General features: G+C 42.6%; 1 protein-coding gene across 3 annotated transcripts; it reads left to right on the forward strand.

Moving 5' to 3' along the window:
• Positions 1 to 52: 52 nt before the first annotated feature.
• WASHC3 (WASH complex subunit 3) lies at positions 53 to 20,066 on the forward strand. 3 transcript variants are annotated; one of them, XM_030214867.1, is made up of 7 exons: positions 53 to 231; positions 5,121 to 5,219; positions 9,509 to 9,574; positions 14,423 to 14,554; positions 15,404 to 15,514; positions 18,141 to 18,205; positions 18,846 to 20,066. In XM_030214867.1, exons 1-7 carry the CDS (start codon positions 181 to 183, stop codon positions 18,928 to 18,930), a joined length of 609 nt encoding a protein of 202 aa, XP_030070727.1. In that variant the 5' UTR covers positions 53 to 180; the 3' UTR covers positions 18,931 to 20,066. The 3 variants fall into 3 exon arrangements, with proteins under 3 accessions (XP_030070727.1, XP_030070728.1, XP_030070729.1); XM_030214868.1 differs by having other exon boundaries at positions 15,407 to 15,514; XM_030214869.1 differs by lacking the exon at positions 53 to 231 and adding an exon at positions 334 to 412.
• The last annotated feature ends 232 nt before the right edge of the window (positions 20,067 to 20,298 follow it).

Below are 20,298 nucleotides of genomic sequence, written 5' to 3' on the forward strand. Positions count from 1 at the left end.
GCCATAGTGAGGCTTGGAACGCAAACCCTTGCGTAAGGCTCTTCCGGTGACGGGGGCGGAGATAAGTTTAGTCTGACATTGAATTGACAAGTCGTGTTAGTTCCGGAGTCCTCCAGACCGTTACAGGGATTCGACGTGATCCGGTAGCCGAAACTGTTGTAAGCAGGCGCGGTGGTAGTTATGGATCAGGACGGTCTGCCCATCGTGGGCTCCGGCATAGACTTGACTAAGGTTTGTAAATGCGGGGCCTGGAGCTGAGGGCACTGGCTGGTATTTCTCCTTTACTTTCACTAACGGAGGGGGCGGGGGTTGGTATGGAAGGATGAGAGAAGCTGCTGCTTAGTTTCCTCAGCATGTGACAGTCACGTGGATTCAGTTAGAAGAAAGGTTGCGTGAAACAGGGGCTGTGATGGTAAGGATAGTATCTAGTCTGGTCCCGTTTATTTTCTTGGTGTCAGCAAGCTCTAGATTAGCCGCCTGACAGGGCTGATCGAGGAGTTCTGATTTTACACACCAGTGTTTCTGAAGTCCAGTCCTGGAGTACCCCTTGCCAGTCAGGTTTTCAGGATATGCACAAAGCACAATAAATATGCATGAACTTGATTTGCGTACACTGCACTGCCTCCTTTATATGCAAATCTCTTTCATGCATATTTATTGTGGATATCCTGAAAACCTGACAGGACCCGACTTGGGAAACACTGTTTTACACCATTGTATATGCTGGTAGTCATGATTTTGTTAGTGTCTATAGCGGGAGAAATTTAAGTCTGTATACAGTGGGATAAATGCAGGACCAACATTCACTCTTCTGGAGCCAGCTGGCAACTGCAGGAACCTTAGTTAATCTTAGACTCGAAATGTGCTGCCAAAGCAAAGATCAACAATAAAATATATGCAGAAAGTAACAGTCTTCTTTTCTTTACTGTTAAGGCTCCTTTGTGCTTATGCCATGTTTTCCAGAGTTAGATCTTGCACCCTATTTGTGAAGAAGAAAAAAGTTTCTGTCTGAGAAAGGTGGAAAAAATGTTTGAATTAGTTCAAGTCCGAAACATGTGAATAGCATCAATTGGTAAAGTTCAACTTAGTGACTCTGAAAAAAGTGTAGTTGCTCATGCTACCATGTGCCAAACGTGTGCAACGAGGTGACACTACTGTAACCATTATTTTTCCCTGTAACCTCAGCTGTTTTAAGTATCCAGTATATATGCATGTTCTTTTATTTGTTAAAACTATTTCTATTATAGTTTTGCTTTGCAGGGAAATTATGGATGTGCCAAACTTGCATTTTAAATAAACCAACAGTAACCCAAAGGATTGCAGACAATAATGTATTAAAGAAAAGAAATCTCAATAGCCCAGGGTGCCTACAAAGATGAACAACCCCTAAAAGGGCACTTATCACTGGTTTCAAACAATTCTCTGAAAACCAACTTCAGCGGAAAACAGCTCTTCACAGGGAGAAAAAAACCACTGAAGCAAAAAAATACAGAGAAAATAGTTTAAACTGCAAACTCTCCACTAGGATTAGTATTGGGGACTACAAAGACATAATAGTAAACTGTCCAAAACAAACTGCAAATGCATATCTTAAAAAAGGTATTTTTCTACTTAGCTTCTCCACCCGGGTGGTTACAGTACTTTCCCAATATCCGCTAGTAATCTTCAAACCGGGTCCAACTGCACAAGTAGTATTCCTTTAACACACTGCAGTTCCCCCGACAAGGAGCCTCCTTGTTTCACTCAGGGGAGGCTTACAACCAAGACAAAATTTTTGTGTTGTTATATTGTTCTTTGTTCTTCAGTATTTTTGAGATTTTAAATAAACACCAGCATAAGAAATTGGACATTTTATTGCTGAGACCAGAGGGGAGGGGAATGCAGAGGGGGGAGGGGGTCCTGAGACCTGACAAGGGGAGAGGGGATTCTCAGACCAGAGGGGAGGGGGGAGGTATCTCTGTCACACACACACACACACTCTATCTCACAGTCACTGTCTTTCTGTCTCACAGTCTCTCACACTATGTCTCACACTGTATCACATTCACTCTCTATGTGTCACAAAGTCACTCACACACTTGGTCTCACAGAGTATCTGTGTATCGCACACATACTCTCTCACATACTCTCTCTCACACAAACTGTATCTGTGTAAAACACACTCACTGTGTCTCATATGCACTCACACACACTCTCATTCAAACACATGCACTCTCATTCTGACACAAACACACTCTCTCTCACAGACATACACAGACTCACTCTCTGTCACACACACACACTCTCTGAAACATACACACTCCGAGGAAAACCTTGCTAGCGCCCGTTTCATTTGTGTCAGAAATGGGCCTTATTTACTAGTTTGTTCATAATCAAAGTGCTACAGAAAGCATCTATGAGTCTATTCTAAATATTGTCAATTTATTTATAGAGGTTTTGGTATAAGCAGGAAACCCCAATGGGGGAAAACCTTGAGAATCATCCTGGCTCATGGTGATCTGATGGCATCACCTGGCTATTGATGTCATTGAAGCAGAACCAACCTTTCTCCTTCAGCACAAAAAGGAGCAGCATTTGGCAGCTACCCACCTCAAATTTGAAATGTAAAGGCAGCAGCCATGGTGTCTTGGGTTAGTTCCTTTTCTCCTGCAGCCCAGGTTACAGTGTCAGGTTTTAACAGCATGGATTACATGCACCAGGCCAGGCTACAGGGGAAAAGGAAATAGCCCAAAGCAGTGCAGCTACCAGCTTTTAAATTACAAAATTGAGATGAGTAGTTAGTGGGAAGGGGGGAGAGATGTAGCGGCCACTGCGAGTCCTGCCTGCATTAGATTCCAGCTGACCAATTGCCCCTTGGGATCAGCTTTGTGGGCTATAAACAAAATGAGAGATACCAGTGGGACCAGAACAGGTGAGGGGAGAGAGAGAGGAAGAAGTAGTTGGAGATGAGTTTGTTGGGAGTGTTTTGTAGTAGGAGTCTCCAGATCTTTGGAAAATAAGGGGGTTCACATAGCCAAAAAATGCACTTTACTAGAGCTTACATTAAATTTTTCATTAACCTTTCATCATTCACCATTTTAGTACACGTTTTAAAATTGAACCTACTTAAAAATTCACCTGGAATTTCATGTCGTGATGCAAGAACACCGATAACACACTTTTTCCAAAGCACAGGGTGCTTTCGGAAAAACACCTAATTGCCTGAAAAGTGACATTTCAAAACACTAAAGATGAGGAAACATCTGTTTACCTGTAAGTGTTTTGTCCCTCATCCCTCCCCCCTTGTTTTCATATGTCCTTAATGCCTGTAGGAAAACAGGAGTGGGCAGCACAAATTGTTTAGATCATTACTTATCAAACGGTCTCTTTTAAGACCTCTTTTAGCGGTTTCAGTTCTACAATACAACATGATCAAGAGATTCCTGAGGCAGGCCAAATGAGTGCCGAAACACAGTGCCATGTTGAGTCATCATTAAGAATCACCAATGAAAACTTTTATTTTCATATTGGGTGCTCCTTGGTTTTGGTGGAAGAGCCTTGATTCATTTCCCACTCCTGTTTTCCTGGTTTTGTGCTTCCCTTGGGATTCTGGTGTTCTTTCCACATCCGTGGTTAGTTTGTATCCTTGATGTCTGTAACATTTAGGACCCATTCTTTCTTTTTTTATTTCCTGCAGAGAAACAGGTCAGTCGAAATCTTAGGCAGGGCAGTGCCCATTATGAAAGCTGCCTCGCTGTTTCTTAAGCGGTAGCTAGTAACCACAGACATTAAGACCTCTGTAATTATAATTCATGTAACAGAGTAACATAGTAGGTGATAGCAGATAAAGAGCTGCATGGTTCATCCAGCCTGCCCACGAGACAAACATTGTCAGAATCATGTGCTCATTTCTGTACTGAACAAGGAAATGGGGCATCGTGAAATGCTCATACATCTTGCTCACACTTTGAGGTGCTTTTCAGAAGTTGATAGATAATGTTTGCCAATGTACAAATGGAAGCTAGTAAGTGGGTTATAAAATATCATTGTAAACTAAATATCAGAGTAGTTCTACGTATATATTAAACAATAACTCAAGGACTGTAAATATATATATGTTGTGTGTGTGTGTTTTTAAATAAGCATAAGCAGTTTTACAGCCCTTAGAGTGAGGGAGTGTCAGCCATTGCGCTAGAGTAGCATCTTCTAGCCAGCTAAGAGTTCATGTAGGGCACATCCTTGAAGGAACTACTAGGGCCCTGATGGCGAACCTATGACACGCGTGTCAGCACTGACACGCGTAGCCATTTTCGATGACACGCGGCGCCGCCGCAGTGTGGTCCGCCCTCCCTCCTCGCTCCCGGAAACTAACCTTAAAGCCTCCTTTCACGTCGCAGCAGCAGGGCAGGCCACTCCTTCCTTCCATGTCCTGACCTCGCCTGACGTAACGTCCGCGAGGGCGGAGCACAGAAGGAAGGAGGAGAGGTCTGCCCTGCTGCTGCTTGCTGCAACGTGAAAGGAGGCTTTAAGGTTAGTTCCGGGCCCAGTAGCGAGTGGAGGGGGGGCCCGGCGACCTCGGGTGGGCAGCGATCTCAGGTAGGGGGGGCCCGGGGGCGGTCCTAGTAGCAGTGATTTTTCTTGAAGTGACACACCACCCGAGTTATGCTCGGTTTTTTGGTGAATTTTGACACACCAAGCTCAAAAGGTTGCCCATCAATGTACTAGGGTGTGCGTCTTTTACTGGAACAGAAAATGTGTGTGTGTGTATGAGTGGGGGGGGGGGGGGGGAACAGGCCTAGGAGTGGCTGATGAAGGCTCAATTCACAGGGTGGGGAGGGGAACAGGCCTAGGAGTGGCTGATGAAGGCTCAATTCACAGGGTGGGGGGGGGGGGGAACAGGCCTAGGAGTGGCTGATGAAGGCTCAATTCACAGGGTGGGGGGGGGGGAACAGGCCTAGGAGTGGCTGATGAAGGCTCAATTCACAGGTGGCAACTGAGGTTGAAGTACATGTGCAGGGGAGAGCTGCTGGGCCCAAATATTTGTATAAAGAAGATGTTCTGTATAGGTGTGTTTCTTTCTGGAAGACATTATTCTGAAGTCCCTCTCCCCCCCCCCCCCCCCATTTCTCTTATTACTGCAGGTCCCAGCCATTCAACAGAAGAGAACAGTTGCATTTCTGAACCAGTTTGTAGTGCACACTGTTCAGTTCCTGAATCGGTTTTCTAGAGTGTGCGAGGAGGTACAGCCTGTGATGATGCTTTATGGTGGATTCCACGGATCTGAATCAAAACTAGATAAACAGCAGCCCTTATAAGTACATAAGTATTGCCATGCTGGGACAGCCCAGCATCCTGTTTCCAACAACGGCCAATTCAGGTCACAAGTACCTGGCAGAAAAACAAAGAATAGCAACATTCCATGTAGAACCCAAAAGAGTAGCAAGATTCTAGAATTCTAAAGAATACCAAGATTCCATGCAGAATTTCAAAGTGTAGCAACCCCAAAGAGTAGCAAGATTCCATTCAGAATCCCAAGTACATAAGTATTGCCATGCTGGGACAGACCGAAGGTCCATCAAGCCCAGCATCCTGTTCCCAACAGTGGCCAATTCAGGTCACAAGTACCTGGCAGAAAAACAAAGAATAGCAACATTCCATGTAGAACCCCAAAGAGTAGCAAGATTCTAGAATTCTAAAGAATACCAAGATTCCATGCAGAATTTCAAAGTGTAGCAACCCCAAAGAGTAGCAAGATTCCATTCAGAATCCCAAGTACATAAGTATTGCCACACTGGGACAGACCAAAGGTCCATCAAGCCCAGCATCCTGTTTCCAACAACGGCCAATTCAGGTCACAAGTACCTGGCAAGATCCCAAAAGAGTACAAAACATTTTATGCTGCTTATCCTAGGAATAAGAAGTGAATTTTCCCCAAGTCATTTTAATAATGGCGTATGGACTTTTCTTTTAGGAAGCTGTCCAAACCTTTTTTAAACCGCGCTAAGCTAGCTGCTTTTACTACATTCTCTGGCAACAAATTCCAGAGTTAAATTACACATTGAGTGAAGAAATATTTTCTCCGATTCGTTTTAAATTTACTACTTTGTAGCTTCATTGTGTGCCCCCTAGTCCTAATATTTTTGGAAAGGGTAAACAAGCGATTCATGTCTACCCATTCCACTCCACTCAGTATTTTATATACCTCTATCATATCTCCCCTCAGCCATCTGTTCTCCAAGCTGAAGAGCCCTAGCTGCTTTAGCCTTTCCTCATAGGGAAGTCGTACCTTCCCCTTTATCATTTTCATCACTGTACCTTTTCTAATTCCACTATATCTTTTTTGAGATGTGGTGACCAGAATTGTACACAATATTCGAGGAGCGGTCGCACCATGGATTGATACAAAGGCAATATAACAGCCTCATTTTTGTTTTCCATTCCTTTCCTAATAATACCTAACAGTTCTTCAAAAGCAGTTTACCTGGGTGAACTGGCTTGATTAAAAATTGGCACACACTTTTTAATTGGGATTAAAAAAAAGCGTGTTCCCAGTCTCTCTATTTAGGTTGGGGGAGGAAAACAAGTACATGCTTGGCATTTTCAAAAGTATGTGTATTTTTTTTTGTCACTGCCGTGCAGGTGTTTAATATGCAAGTCTTAGATATTCCTGGGAGAATTCTGCACAGGGTACAGGTGGCAGCAGTAGTGGTAGGTTTGGTTTCCCACCACCATACTTATAAATTACTGCAAGAGGAGGAGGAGAAAGAGGAGAGTGGCTGTGCTCTGGTCCACATCCTCTTCCGCTGTCACTGTGAGACCACCTGACTGCCAGTTTGAACCATACAGGACATCATACATTTGGGCAGGTCAAATCACCAATCGGACACCAAGTGAGAGGAAGAGGGTGTGGACTGATATGCAGCTAGTCTCCTCCTCCACTGAGGGAGGTAGAAAAAACAGTTCATATGGGGGACAGGTAACTAGGGGTGGGGTTTACTATGGGGGACAGAGAGGGGGAAAGAAATAACTGTGGGGCAGAGAGAGAAAGCTGGGATGTATTCACCCTAGGGAAGGAGCAGAGAAAGCCAGGGGTTGAACCTACCAGAGGAGTATAAGCTAAGTTGGAAAAAAAGAGAAATGGGAAGGGATGAGCCTGAAGAGAGAGTTGGCAGGAGGAAGGAGTCAGGTTTGGGGGAAAATTCTTTGACATTCTTGTACTGGCCCAAGTACATGTCATTATTGATCTGGAAAAGGGAACAAAGAATTCAGTGATCAAATTTGAACAAGACACAACATTATTCAAAATTGTTAAATCATTAGCAAACTGTGATAAAAAAAAATACGACTAGGGGGCACACTGTGAAGCTACTAAATAGTAAATTGAAAACAAACAGGAAAATATATTTCTACACTCAGTGTAATTAAACTCTGGAATTCATTCCTAGAGAATGTGGTAAAAGCAATTAGCTTAGCAGGGTTTTAAAAAGGTTTGGATTATTTCCTAAAAGAAGTCCATAAGCCTTTGTTAGGATGGACTTGGGAATATCCACTGTTTTGTTTATTTCTAGGATAAGCAGCATAAAATCTGTTTTACTGTTCCGTGATCTTGCTAGATACTTGTGGCCCGGGTTGGCCACTGTTGGAAACAGGATACTGGATTTGGTCTGTCCCAGTATGGCAACAGTTGTGTTTTCTGTTCTAACTGTGGTACTATCATGTGAAACTGGGCATGTAAATGGCAGATGAATGTTAAAATGTACAGGTGCAAAGTGGGGAGAAATCCTAACTCATGGGGCGTTGCCATCCAGGAGGTGGATCTTGCTGTGATTGGACAGCAAAGCATGCAACAGTGACCAGAAAAGCAAATATTGGAGTTATTTGGAAAGGAATGGAAAATAAAACCAGGGATATAGTAACAGTCTATGATGCAACTGCATCTTGAGTATTGGGTGTAATTCTGTTAATCACATTTCAAAATGATATAGTGGAAATAGATACAGTACAGAGAAAGGGTGTTGAAAATAGAGAATGGCTCCCTTTTGAGGAAATGCTAAATAGGTAAAGGGTTTAGCTTGATTAAGCCGAATTTCCTCTCTTCTGTTTTGTCATGATCTGTATTTTAGATTGTACGTTTCCTTGTTATGTATGACTTGTATTTTAGACTCAAAGCCACTCTGATGGTTCCTTTCTGATCTGGTTCGAATGGTGGGTCAAGCAAATTTTTAGAATAACGTGACTGAGAGGCGATATAATAAAGGTTTAGGAAATTGTATGTGGTGCAGTGCAAGTTTAATAAGCAAAGGATATTTATTTTGGCAATCCTAGGATTAACGAACATTCCGTGAAATTATGCGGTAGCAGATTTAAAATTAATTTAAGGAAGCTTTTCTGCAGTCAGTACGTAAATAAGCTTTTGAATTTGTTGCTAGAAAATGTTGTCTAGGCGGTAGTATAGCTAAGGAGTTTGACTAAGTCTTTGGAGGATAGATCTGTTATTATTGGTACACTGCCTTGAGTGAATCTCTTTATTAAAGTGGTTAATAAGTCAAAATAAATATATAAAAATAAGAACGAGAGAGCAGTAGCCCTGTAGAGGAACTGTCCCAAAGTGGATTGGTCCAGCTGCTGCTTCTTTCTTTCCATGTCCCTCATAGGAGGTCAGGTCAGATTTATTTCTATCTTTGGGCTCCTGTTAAACTTTAACTCTCTTGTACCTCTATAAATGAAAACAAATTGACAGCATTATGTACAGGTGCTATGGGGATATGGGAGAAAGGTTGGGGACAGTTGCAGGACACTAGTTTTATTTAATCTATGGGGGCCCTTTTATCAAGCTGCAGTGGCTGGTTTTGCCATGTTCCGAGGCCCTTTTTACTGCAGCATGTAAAAAGGCCAAAACAAAAAGGCCATGCAGTAAATTCGCACTTGCCACACAGCCATTTCGGGGGGAGCACTTACCACCACCCATTGAGGTGGCGGTAAGGGCTCCCTCACTAACCCAGCGGTAACTAGCAACATGGGGCACTACCCGATTACCACTGGGTAACCCCTGTGCTGGAAAATCAGGACCTGATTTTCTGTAGCGCTGGAAATGGCACACACGGATGGGGGCTTGAATTACCGCCAGCGGTGGTTATGGTTTGGCGTGCGGCAATCCTGTTGCCACGTGCCAACCCTTCTTAAAAGTGCCCCATAGTGAAGAACTGCATTTAGCTTCAATGGGCAGTTGGAATTGCCTGATTTGAGGAAGGAGGGTTGACGGTGGGTTTCCTCTATGTTTCTGAGGATAAAAATGTTTGAGACTGTTGGGGTAGTCTTGGATAAGATTATTTGCCTGTTGAAATCTTTGTTTTACATGAAACTGTATACTTATGACTTCTTTTGTTACTATTGCAATTGTATCATCTTTTGATGGTAAATGTCTACAAAAAATAATAATATTAAAATGTAGCTCTCCTGGATACTTTTGGTGGGTTGGATATCATTTGCACACATCTCTCATTTATTATTATTGTTTTTTTTCCCCCAGAAGCTCTCAGCTCTTTCACTTCGCATACAGCAAATTGAAACGACCCTAAATATCTTGGAAGCAAAGGTTAGTTTTGTGAACCTTATTGATTTAAAGATAAAAAAGAAATATATGCTGAATTAGCATGTGCTAAATGCTAAGAAGCTCATAGTTATAAAATGGCCTTGGTAGCATTTATTGCACGTTAAGCTTTGGTAAAAAGGCCACATACAGCAGATCTGAAATTCCCTGGGACAGATTAAGAATTAGGCAACATCTCCCTACACTGTTTGTACATTTATTAGGGCCTCTTTGGCCTGGCTTCAGATCTCTGGATTGAGTAAAATATGCTACTTCAGAATTCTGCAGGTTTACGATCGATCGGCATATACCTCAGGATTTGCTTTATTCAGTCATTGAACTGCATTGTGATGGAAATTGGGTTTAGTTTTGCTGTTCTGTGCAACACTTACATTTCATGCAGGTTCAGAATTCTTTTCATGCAAAAATCTAGTTTGTTGAATTTTTGAAGGAGATTGACTGTCCTCTAGTTTTTGCCTGAACAGTTTGGAAATAAGTTGAATGATTTATTTGGAATAAAAGTATATTTTACTCTAACTGATTTCTGTAGTCAACACTTGTACAAGATTAATGCAAGTCTTCCAACTTTTGGCTTCTCTGCTACTCTTTGATTTAAAGCAGTGGTATACTTGTCATGTAACCTGGACTGTTCCCGTCAATCTCAGTCCTCGAGGGCCACAACCCAGTCGGGTTTCAGGATTTCCCCAATGAATATGGATTAGATCTATTTGCATTCACTACCTCCATTGTATGGAAATAGATCTCATGCATATCCATTGGGGAAATCCTGAAAACCTAACTGGGTTGCGGCCCTTGAGGACCAGGATTGCCCACCCCTGCTTTAAACCATGTAGCATTATACATAAGTTTTACAGGACAATGAAGCTATATTTATTTAAAGCATGTATTTTCTTTTTCCATTTGCAAAGCTCAGCAAAGAGTGAAGGTTCTCAATCCAGTCCTTGGGACACGCCCAGCCAAGTTTTCAGGATATCCACGATGAATATGCACGAGACACATTTGTATATAATGGAGGTAGTGCATACAAATGTCTAATGCATATTCATCGTGGATGTTCTGAAACCGTGAGTGGCTAGGTGTGCCTCCAGGATAGGACAGAGAAGCACTGCCATAGAGTACAATATAAAACTTTTCTAGTTCTGGAAATGTCTTTGGGAGTGAACTGTGTAATGGCGTGACTAATGTGGTCCGTCCCTACCTAAGAATAGCCATACTGGATCAGACTAATAGTCCACTAGCCCAGTGTGCTGTTTCCATCAGGGGCCAATCCAGGTCACAAGTACTTGACAGAATCGCAAAGCGTAGCAACATTCCATTCTACCAATCCCAGGGCAAGCAATTGCTTCCCCATATCTGTCTTCCCCATACTGTGGACTTTTCCTCCAGAAACTTGTCCAAACCTTTTTTTAAACCCAGATACACTAACCTACAGATAGGGTCCTTGGTGCTGAACCTATATAGGTGTCGTCAAGAGGCTCTAGAGGGAGCTAATAGTTTGGTGAGTAGAATGACCACAAGGATGCTAGCCTGATCGCTGCAGAGCTTTCCCCTACTTACATACATAGTAACATAGTAGATGATGGCAGAAAAAGACCTGCACGGTCCATCCAGTCTGCCCAACAAGATAACTCATATGTGCTACTTTTTGTGTATACCCTACTTTGATTTGTACCTGTGCTCTTCAGGGCACAGACCGTATAAGTCTGCCCAGCACTATCCCCGCCTCCCAACCACCAGCCCCGCCTCCCAACCACTGGCTCTTGCACAGGCTGTATAAGTCTACCCAGCACTATCCCTGCCTCCCAACCACCTTAACTTTATTCCATTAGAAAGCCACCCATGTCTTCACATAAATAAGATCAGCAAATGAATGCACAACTGCATAGACCTCGTAAGGGACTGAATATAATAACACAAACATCTCAAAGTAATGACATGAAACTCTGCATTACTCTCAGAATTACTTTCAGCTACCTGGTTGAAAAAACACACACTTCATCTTAATTGTAACTTTATTCCCCTATGTTTTATGTAACATATTTACCTTTGTTTTCATGTAACAAGTTTCGGTTGAGTTTCAATGTACATTTGTTGTCCTCCTAGAACTTCAAGGATAAGTGGAATATAAATGCCAAAATTAAATTAAGTATAAAGTGTTAGTCCAGGAGCCAAAGGTCGATGAATACCAGACACGTGAATGATTAAGGAAAGGTGAACTGAAACCCAAGGACAAGAGAGTGATAGTTGCAGCCCAGGACAGTGGGTTATTTATCTATTACTGCCTGTGATTTCCGAAATTCAATGTAGTTAACGGCTAACAGACGAGATGGTTCACAGCAAGAATTTAAAAAAAAAAAATGGGAAAACTAATGTGTAGATTCTGTAAATGGAAATGGTTACTCATCTCATAGCTGGCTGGGAAGCTCTGTAGAGAGATACAATATGGTGACGCATCTCATTCGTTAGAAATTCTGTAAACACCGCAGCACCATTGTACCAGAAAGTTCTGCCTCCATGACCATAGGAGAATTGCGAAGAATGAAGTTGTGATCACCTGAGACATTTCCCATTGCAGCTCGATGGAAGAAAACTGCACATAGTGACAAATGGGGAAAAATATGAGATCGGCATCGCTAATAGAAGTGGCAGTGCCAATTGATCATTCTGTGCATCAAGAGAAGACCTCAAGTACCAAGAAAGCGTAGCAGAAAAACACAGAAATGTTTTCCATTACAGTGGGTGCCACAGGCCTGATTAGAAGGAATTTCCAAGCACACCTTGATAAGTTGCCTATACATACTCCAAAAGGAAGCAGTCTTTAGCACAGTGCAAGCACTACAGTGAGCATAATGCCGAATATGAGAGATTATCATATTCCATGTACCCTGGCTTAGGAATGAGGTTCTTTGTCATGGTATGCGCAAACCTAATCCATTTGTGATGCACTTAGGGAATAGAAATCCTCGGGAGACGTATGTGTTAGGCGGGGAGAATCTGATAGGTACGGACGGGGAGAGGGATCTTGGGGTGATAGTATCTGAGGATCTGAAGGCGACGAAACAGTGTGACAAGGCGGTGGCCGTAGCTAGAAGGTTGTTAGGCTGTATAGAGAGAGGTGTGACCAGCAGAAGAAAGGGGGTGTTGATGCCCCTGTATAAGTCGTTGGTGAGGCCCCACCTAGAGTAGTGTGTTCAGTTTTGGAGGCCGTACCTTGCGAAGGATGTAAAAAGAATTGAAGCGGTGCAAAGAAAAGCTACAAGAATGGTATGGGATTTGCGTTACAAGACGTATGAGGAGAGACTTGTTAACCTGAACATGTATACCCTGGAGGAAAGGAGAAACAGGGGTGATATGATACAGACGTTCAAATATTTGAAAGGTATTAATCCGCAAACGAACCTTTTCCGGAGATGCGAAGGCGGTAGAACTAGAGGACACGAAATGAGATTGAAGGGGGGCAGACTCAAGAAAAATGTCAGGAATTATTTCTTCACGGAGAGAGTAGTGGATGCTTGGAATGCCCTCCCGCAGGAGGTGGTGGAAATGAAAACGGTAACGGAATTCAAACATGCGTGGGATAAACATAAAGGAATCCTGTTCAGAAGGAATGGATCCTCAGGAGCTTAGCCGAGATTGGGTGGCAAAGCCAGTGGTGGGAGGCGGGGCTGGTGGTTGGGAGGCGGGGATAGTGCTGGGCAGACTTATACGGTCTGTGCCAGAGCCGGTGGTGGGAGGCGGGGCTGGTGGTTGGGAGGCGGGGATAGTGCTGGGCAGACTTATAGTGGGAGAGCCCAGCTCATGTTGTACTTCCTGAGTCTGTCTGCCCCCTCCCTGATCAGCACTTCCTTAGTTGGCACATGGCCTAAGATGAAGCAGCAGGAACAAGAGACAGTATAGATCATAAACTTTAAACTTTTGTGGCACCCTGTGTGCTTTATGTTAGGAAGTGGCTGGATGGATTTCAGCTGTGGTTCTAAAGGATGGTGAGGATGCCATGGAGATGCATCAGTTAAGCAGGAGGCAGGGGCCGTGTCTTTGTGACAGTACTGTGCTTTCGCTATTTTGCGTGGTCTACAAGATGCAGTCCCAGAGACAGCCTAGTGGCTCAGTGGCAGAGGCACATACTGTCATCAGAAGACCTGGGTTCAGAATTCTGCTCCCTGGACTGGCTAGGGCTGTGAATTCTGCAGAGGTAATATTTCTCTGGTGGGGAGGGAAAATTCCTGAACAGCGACATCTAGTGGTCAGACTCGGTGTCGACATTGCTGTGGTTTGGAAGGAGCACTGCTGACCAAGCTAAGGGATCCTGTTTACTAAGCCGCGCTGTAGGTGCGCTAACGCTAAAAACACCCATGGGTGTCTCTAGCATTAGCGTGCGCTAAAAGGTTGGCGCATCTACAGTTCGGCTTAGTAGGGCCCTAAATGAACTGTAATGGGGGGGGGGGGGGGCTTTTCTCATAGCTTTTTAGCCTAGGTAGTTGTAATGGAAGGCTGATGACACCATAATCCATAAAAGGTTAGAGTTAGAAGCCCAAAGCAGCAGAAAGGAAAATATAGGGTCAGAAAAAAATATCATTCATAACCCCTCCAAGAAGATTTTGCAAGTAAAAGAAGAAAATTGAAAATGAATATTGCAAAATTTTTAGTCTGGATATGATAGGTTGCACTTCCCAGATCATTGTTAACTTTTTATCCAACCCCCCCCCCCCCCCCTTATTTTGGTGACATTACTATGTTTTGAAATACCAAATCATGTCTTAAGAATGTTTGGTAGGGTTTAATTAAATATTTTTTTCCCTACTTATTCATAGTAAACATTGTCTTTTGCTACAGCTTTCTTCTATTCCTGGTTTAGAAGATGTCCGATTAGACATCTCTGACTCAAAGCAAAGCAGTATTACAAACGGTCCAATATCAACACCTGCAAACTCACGACAACCAGACATTGTATCTCCTGAAGCAGAGGTAAGTCTCCCTGTTATTCCATCTCGCAGAAATTGGTTGTGGGGAGTTCAGTAAGAGAAGTCATGAAGGCATGGGGAAAGCATTGGGGATTTTGAATTGCAGAATCGAAGGGGGCCTATAGCATTGCACCAGGGAGGAAAATAAACTGATAAAATAAGCCTGCTGCTTTATATTCCTTTCTTCCACACAGTTTTGGCCCCAAGTTATCAGCTTGCAGCTTTGAGTGGAGAAAAGTGTGTCTGTGTTTCTCTCACCTCTACCACTTGATGTATAGTCTCTGCATTTCACATTACTCCGTTCAGCCAAGAATTAGAAATAGCTTTGCACGGAAACCGAAATGGGGAAAACAGCTGTTAACACTCCTTTCATTTGGAAGGCTTAGTCTTCGACATTTTCACAGTGCTATCTGTGTGACTTTTAAATTTTTTTTCTCACAGTGGTAGTACCATAGCCAATGAGGTTTATCCGAGGCGTGATTATTGCTAATTAATTGGATTGTACTTGCAGTAGAAAGTTTCTGACATTCTCGGGTTTTTTTTTTAAACTTTGATTTATTTCAGTAATGTTTTGTAGTTATACATTTTATTGAAATATAGTACATAGTACTTAATTATGGAAAACTTTAGAGTCAAAATTTAAAGAAGAAATAGGGAAGCAGCGTCTGTTCCCCCTGGTATGTCTGCTGCTGTTCTCTCCTGTGCTACTTTGTCTCCTCTGCTTACATCTCACCCCTCCTGCCTCACCAAACGCTATCTTGTCTAAAATGCACTTCATGTTCACGGGACCAAGAGCTAAATGAAACCTTTGTACAAGAGCTCTTAAAAGTTTTGTGTACTGCACTTTCTACAGCAGAACCTCACGGCTGACACAGCTGCGCAGAAAACAGAAGCACCTTCGGGAAATGTCGTAACTGTAGGCAAGGATCCCCGCTATGCCAGATACTTGAAGATGGTTCTAGTGGTGAGCATATGCCCTTGATTTTTTTTTAATATAACAGAGCTGGATATTCACAGTGAATAGCAATTTCCTCCCACAGAAAGAAAACAGACCCCACTGAATTCGGCCCAGAGCAGTCAGTATTTTTCTAAACACTGGGTGCCGTAGCCTTTTTATACCTGAATTCAGTGCTAGCATCCGGATAGTGGCTGGCACGGAATATCCATGAATGGGTTGACCAGTGCTACTTATTCAGATACCATTGACATTCTGACTGGTAACCAGATAAGTTAGAAAAAAGGCCCTTTATCCGGGCAGTTAGCAGACTGAATATTGCCACTAATGGGGCCGATGCACAAAGCTTACCATGCTAGCAGTGTCTGATTTAGACCGGGAGGTCTGGAGCTGTGACAGCATAATGGCAACTTCTTGGCGGAGAAGTGTGCTGTCATTTTAACAGTATTTGCATGTGTGTTTTAAATGTCATGTGTGTGTGTCCCACACGTAACAGCACTGAAAAGTCATTAAAAAAAAAAGGCTGAAGCTCGTAGTGGAGGCGCCTAACTTCCTCCCCCCCCCCCCCCTTGGGCATTCATATAGCATCGACGCTTAGCGAGCAACTGTTCTACGCACGTGCTAGGTGCTTTCGCTACCAAGCTTCTTGCTGAAATTGTATGCAGCTCATTTGCATTCGGTTTCCTTTGAGCATTGCTCACTATTTCGAAATTGGTATCTTGTTCTGGCCTCTGTAGGCCCCCAGCTTATCCAATAAGAACTGGTCTACTGTACCCAATACCCCACCCCCAATCACAGGTATTATGTAATGTCTAATATCCGCCCAAAAAGCCTGCACTTTAGGGCAAAGCCAAAACGAGTTATAAAAGAAGTTATAAAAGTTAGCGTCCTGTCCACATTTAAGAAAAAGGCAAATCTTTGTCTCTCCCCCACCCCCCACACTTGATATAATTGTAACTGAGCAAAATAGGTTCGGTGGACGACTCTAAAGTAGCACTCCCGACGTCTTGCATTAGGACTGAAGCCTAGAATACTGCATATACTTTTCAAAATATCCCAGTCAGGCAAGGGGGCACCCAAGTCCCTCTCCCAGTGATGCTTCAAATCCTCTAAATTCTTTGGGGGGCTCCCATGGAGTCAGAGCCTGATAAGGCCCGAAATAGATACCTCATTAAAAAATAATCCCTGCATTCGGTCGCCCATTTTATGATGTTTAAGGAGGTAAAATAGTGTTTGATCTAGCAATAAGCAAATCTATTCCCCTCGGTCACCCTTATAGGAACCTGTAACTCCTCAAAGGGGATAAGGGCCCCCATCCCATCCTTCAGATCGTCCAACAATAAGATACCCGTCTGTTCCACAGTACAAAGGTGTTGTCAAACCCCAGCTCAGACTTAGGTCTGGAGGAGTGGCCTAGTGGTTAGGGTGGTGGACTTTGTTCCTGGGGAACTGAGTTCGATTCCTGGCACAGGCAGCTCCTTGTGACTCTGGGTAAGTCACTTAACCCTCCATTGCCCACCGCATTGAGCCTGCCATGAGTGGGAAAGCGCGGGGTACAAATGTAACAAAACAAACAAAAGCCACATTCCCCTCCCAAATGTTTGACAAGGACACTCCACACAGCTCGTAATGGGCCATGCAGCACACTTCATTTGAAATCCGGAGGAAGTTGATTGGTTGTGTACAAAGAAAAGACGTTATAAGGGGCATAATATGTTTTCTCAAGCTCCAAAGGGGTATGAAAAGAAATTTGAAAGAACCAGTTTCTTTTAGCTTTTTATTCTTGTTTGAACTGCGCCTTGTAAGTAACGTGTACCATAATGTGATCTCCATTTCAGGTTTGGGTTTCAGTCTTCTTCTAATTTGTTTTTCATCAGAATTCAACAGGAAGACAATTAACTGGTTTTAAGGCAAACCCTCAGTGGCTTGTTACTATGTAAAACTTGGCCTCTGCAGTCTTAATGTTGCTATGGCGGGAAACAGCTTGGGCTGTTACCTTCCTTTTGATAGATTTATAAAGATTTATGATACTCTAGGACTGTTTATTTCCTGAGTGTGATAATGCCAAAGCAGAAAGACCCAAACACAGCACAAGTTTTAGCCATTGGTCATCCAGTCCAAATTATCTTCATTTGAATTCTTCCTTTATAACTATTGCATTGTTGGACAATGGCAACGCTGTTTCCCATATACCCTATATAAATCTTGTGTAAACCTGAAGTAAATTATTCTCTGGAAACACAAAAGAAGGTGGGAATGCAACTGCCACATCGGACTACAAGAGTTCCTGCGGGGCAAACTAGTGATGGTGGGCCCGAGCCTGTCATGTTAACTTTTCCATCCCTGAATGTATGCATATGGATATTTTTTTTTGGGGGGGGGGAAGGAGGATATTTTGGTTGTCTTTTGGAAAGTTGACTTGGTTGAAGCAAGGGCTCTTAAATTAGTTTATGTTGGTTCGTAGCTTCGCACAGTATAATTCCAGTCTTCAGATTTCACTGCTCTGAATATTACTCAAAAGGTTAAAAGAAACAGCACTGGCAGCTAAAGAACCCAAAGAGAATTCTAAGCACCAAAGATGGTTCTGTTTCATAATTTTATGCATCATTTGGAAACATTTATATCTTGCTTCTAGGGTGTACCTGTGATGGCAATCAGAAACAAAATGATTTCAGAAGGATTAGATCCACAATTACTTCAGTAAGTAAAACCGTGTTATGTAGAAAGTGAGAGAATAAATATTTGGTCCTCTGTTAAAGGTTTATTCTTATTGATCAAGGCCCTGTTTAAACATTTTGTAGCTACTGGTATAAAATGGTCATATAAATGTTTTGATTTAAAAGACCATAGTTCCTAATGTTGCTGTTTTGGTTTGACTGCAGTTCTTGCAGTGCCTTTATGATGTCATAGAGCTGATTTCATGACATCATCCAAAGTCGATTCATCGGATTGGCTGTTCCATCAATGCAATCCAATCCTGAAGCTGTGCTTCCTGTTTATAAAGACAAGTAGCTTTATGCATCGATTCTTAAAAGCTTGTCCATTGATACATAAATCTCACTTCCAGATCATTCTTATGGAGTCTGTGACTTATAATTAAACACTTTCTTTTTTTGTCCCTGCACTTACACATATAATTAATGAAAAGGAAAGGTTGAATGTCAGTCAGTCATGTTCATGTCATCTTGATGTTTGACTTCACCTTTCCTGGTAAAAAGCCACCTCCTGACTTTTCAAAATGGCATCTGTCAGTTTGCTGACATTTCACAACATCACAGTAACCATTTTAAATGGCCTATGAAGAGTTGCCAAAATCCATTTTTACCTCTTTATTTTGTAGGACACCAGATTCTCCAGTGCCTGATGATGGCAGCCATGTTGAGGCTGAAGAAAGCTCTGATGGTGAATCTTCATTCAGTGACTGAAGTTGCTGATCTTGGCTTCTATAATCCATTGGTAACAATACCAAAGCCAAGACAGCATGAAGCAGTTTTTGCTTTATCCAAACCCTGCCTTCAAAGAAGTGTGCAAACTGAGACATGGTTTTCGTAACAGGGTTCTTGAATGGCAAAGTGTTAAGTCATATGATCTAATGGCAATAATGGACTCGCTGAGCTTTATACTTACCCCCTTCCCCCGATTCTCTTCATGGCCTTGCCCAATCATTTTACCTTTGTGCCTCAGCTTTAGTTTTGTGTGGTCTTTTGTTTAAAAAAAAAATTAAACAGAATAACCAAGACTAAGAAGGCACAAGGTGTGGTGTCATAGTACAGTATAGTGGTAATCTCACCCCATGATCTTCCCTTGCTAAATCCAGAGTATTGTATATTGGAGGGGTTGTGGTCCAAGCTGTGCTTGACTTTTTGGGCATGTGTTTATACCTTCTGATCCAGTGTGAGAAGGGTATTGGTTTTTTGTTTTTGTTAACGAAGAATTTACTATTTTTCTTGTGACTAGTACCAGTTAAAGTTAAGTAGCCTGAGCACTTCCTGGTCTCTTTTGTAACTGTATTTTATATCACTGCCCCTCTTTCCGTTAGCACATCGGAGGATAGTGGGCACGGTCTAGCACTATCCTCAGCACAGATGGCTGCAGCTGCTCTAATTCTAAAGCACTTTGAGATTCCACTGGAGTGGAAAGCCCTCTAGAAATGGGCATTTTGCTGCCTTTGATTACTAAGCTTGTGTGTAGAGAAAATGAGCCTGAACTATTTGTTAAATAGCTTTACCTGCCTTTAAAAACACTAGTCCAAATCTGCAGACCAGGAGGAGACCAATCTGGAAAGAGCTTCTCCTTAAAATGATTTGTATTCTATACCTTCCAAAGACTTTGTATTTGTAATCATCCTGCTGAGCTCTTTAGTTTGTTTTGGTTCTTTCTGTGCTTTTCATGACTTTCCAGCAACCTCGGAAAGGTCTGTGATTTGAGACAGAGAGGTCTTGTTTTTCTCCAGTGTAACATTTATTCATTTGTCTTACTCATGCTAGAATTTGAGATTTAATTGATGTCAAGTCCCTTCTTGTCTAGCAGAATGAAATAAAATTTAAACTTTTAATTTTGAGAATCGTGCCAAAAAAAAAAACACTTTTCACTGAGCGACATCTACAACATTAGACCCTCATCCAGCTTCTGAAGAGCGTCCTATAAAGAGGCACCAACAGTTAGGTACCTAGAGGTTAGAGTAGTGATTCCCAAACTTGTGCTGGGGGAATCCCCAGCCAGTCAGGTTTATCCACAATGAATATGCATGAGAGAGATTTGCATACCAGGGAGGCAGCATATGCAGATCAAAT

The sequence above is a fragment of the Microcaecilia unicolor genome, chromosome 9, assembly GCF_901765095.1.
Source record: "Microcaecilia unicolor chromosome 9, aMicUni1.1, whole genome shotgun sequence".
Taxonomy (NCBI): Eukaryota; Metazoa; Chordata; class Amphibia; order Gymnophiona; family Siphonopidae; genus Microcaecilia; species Microcaecilia unicolor.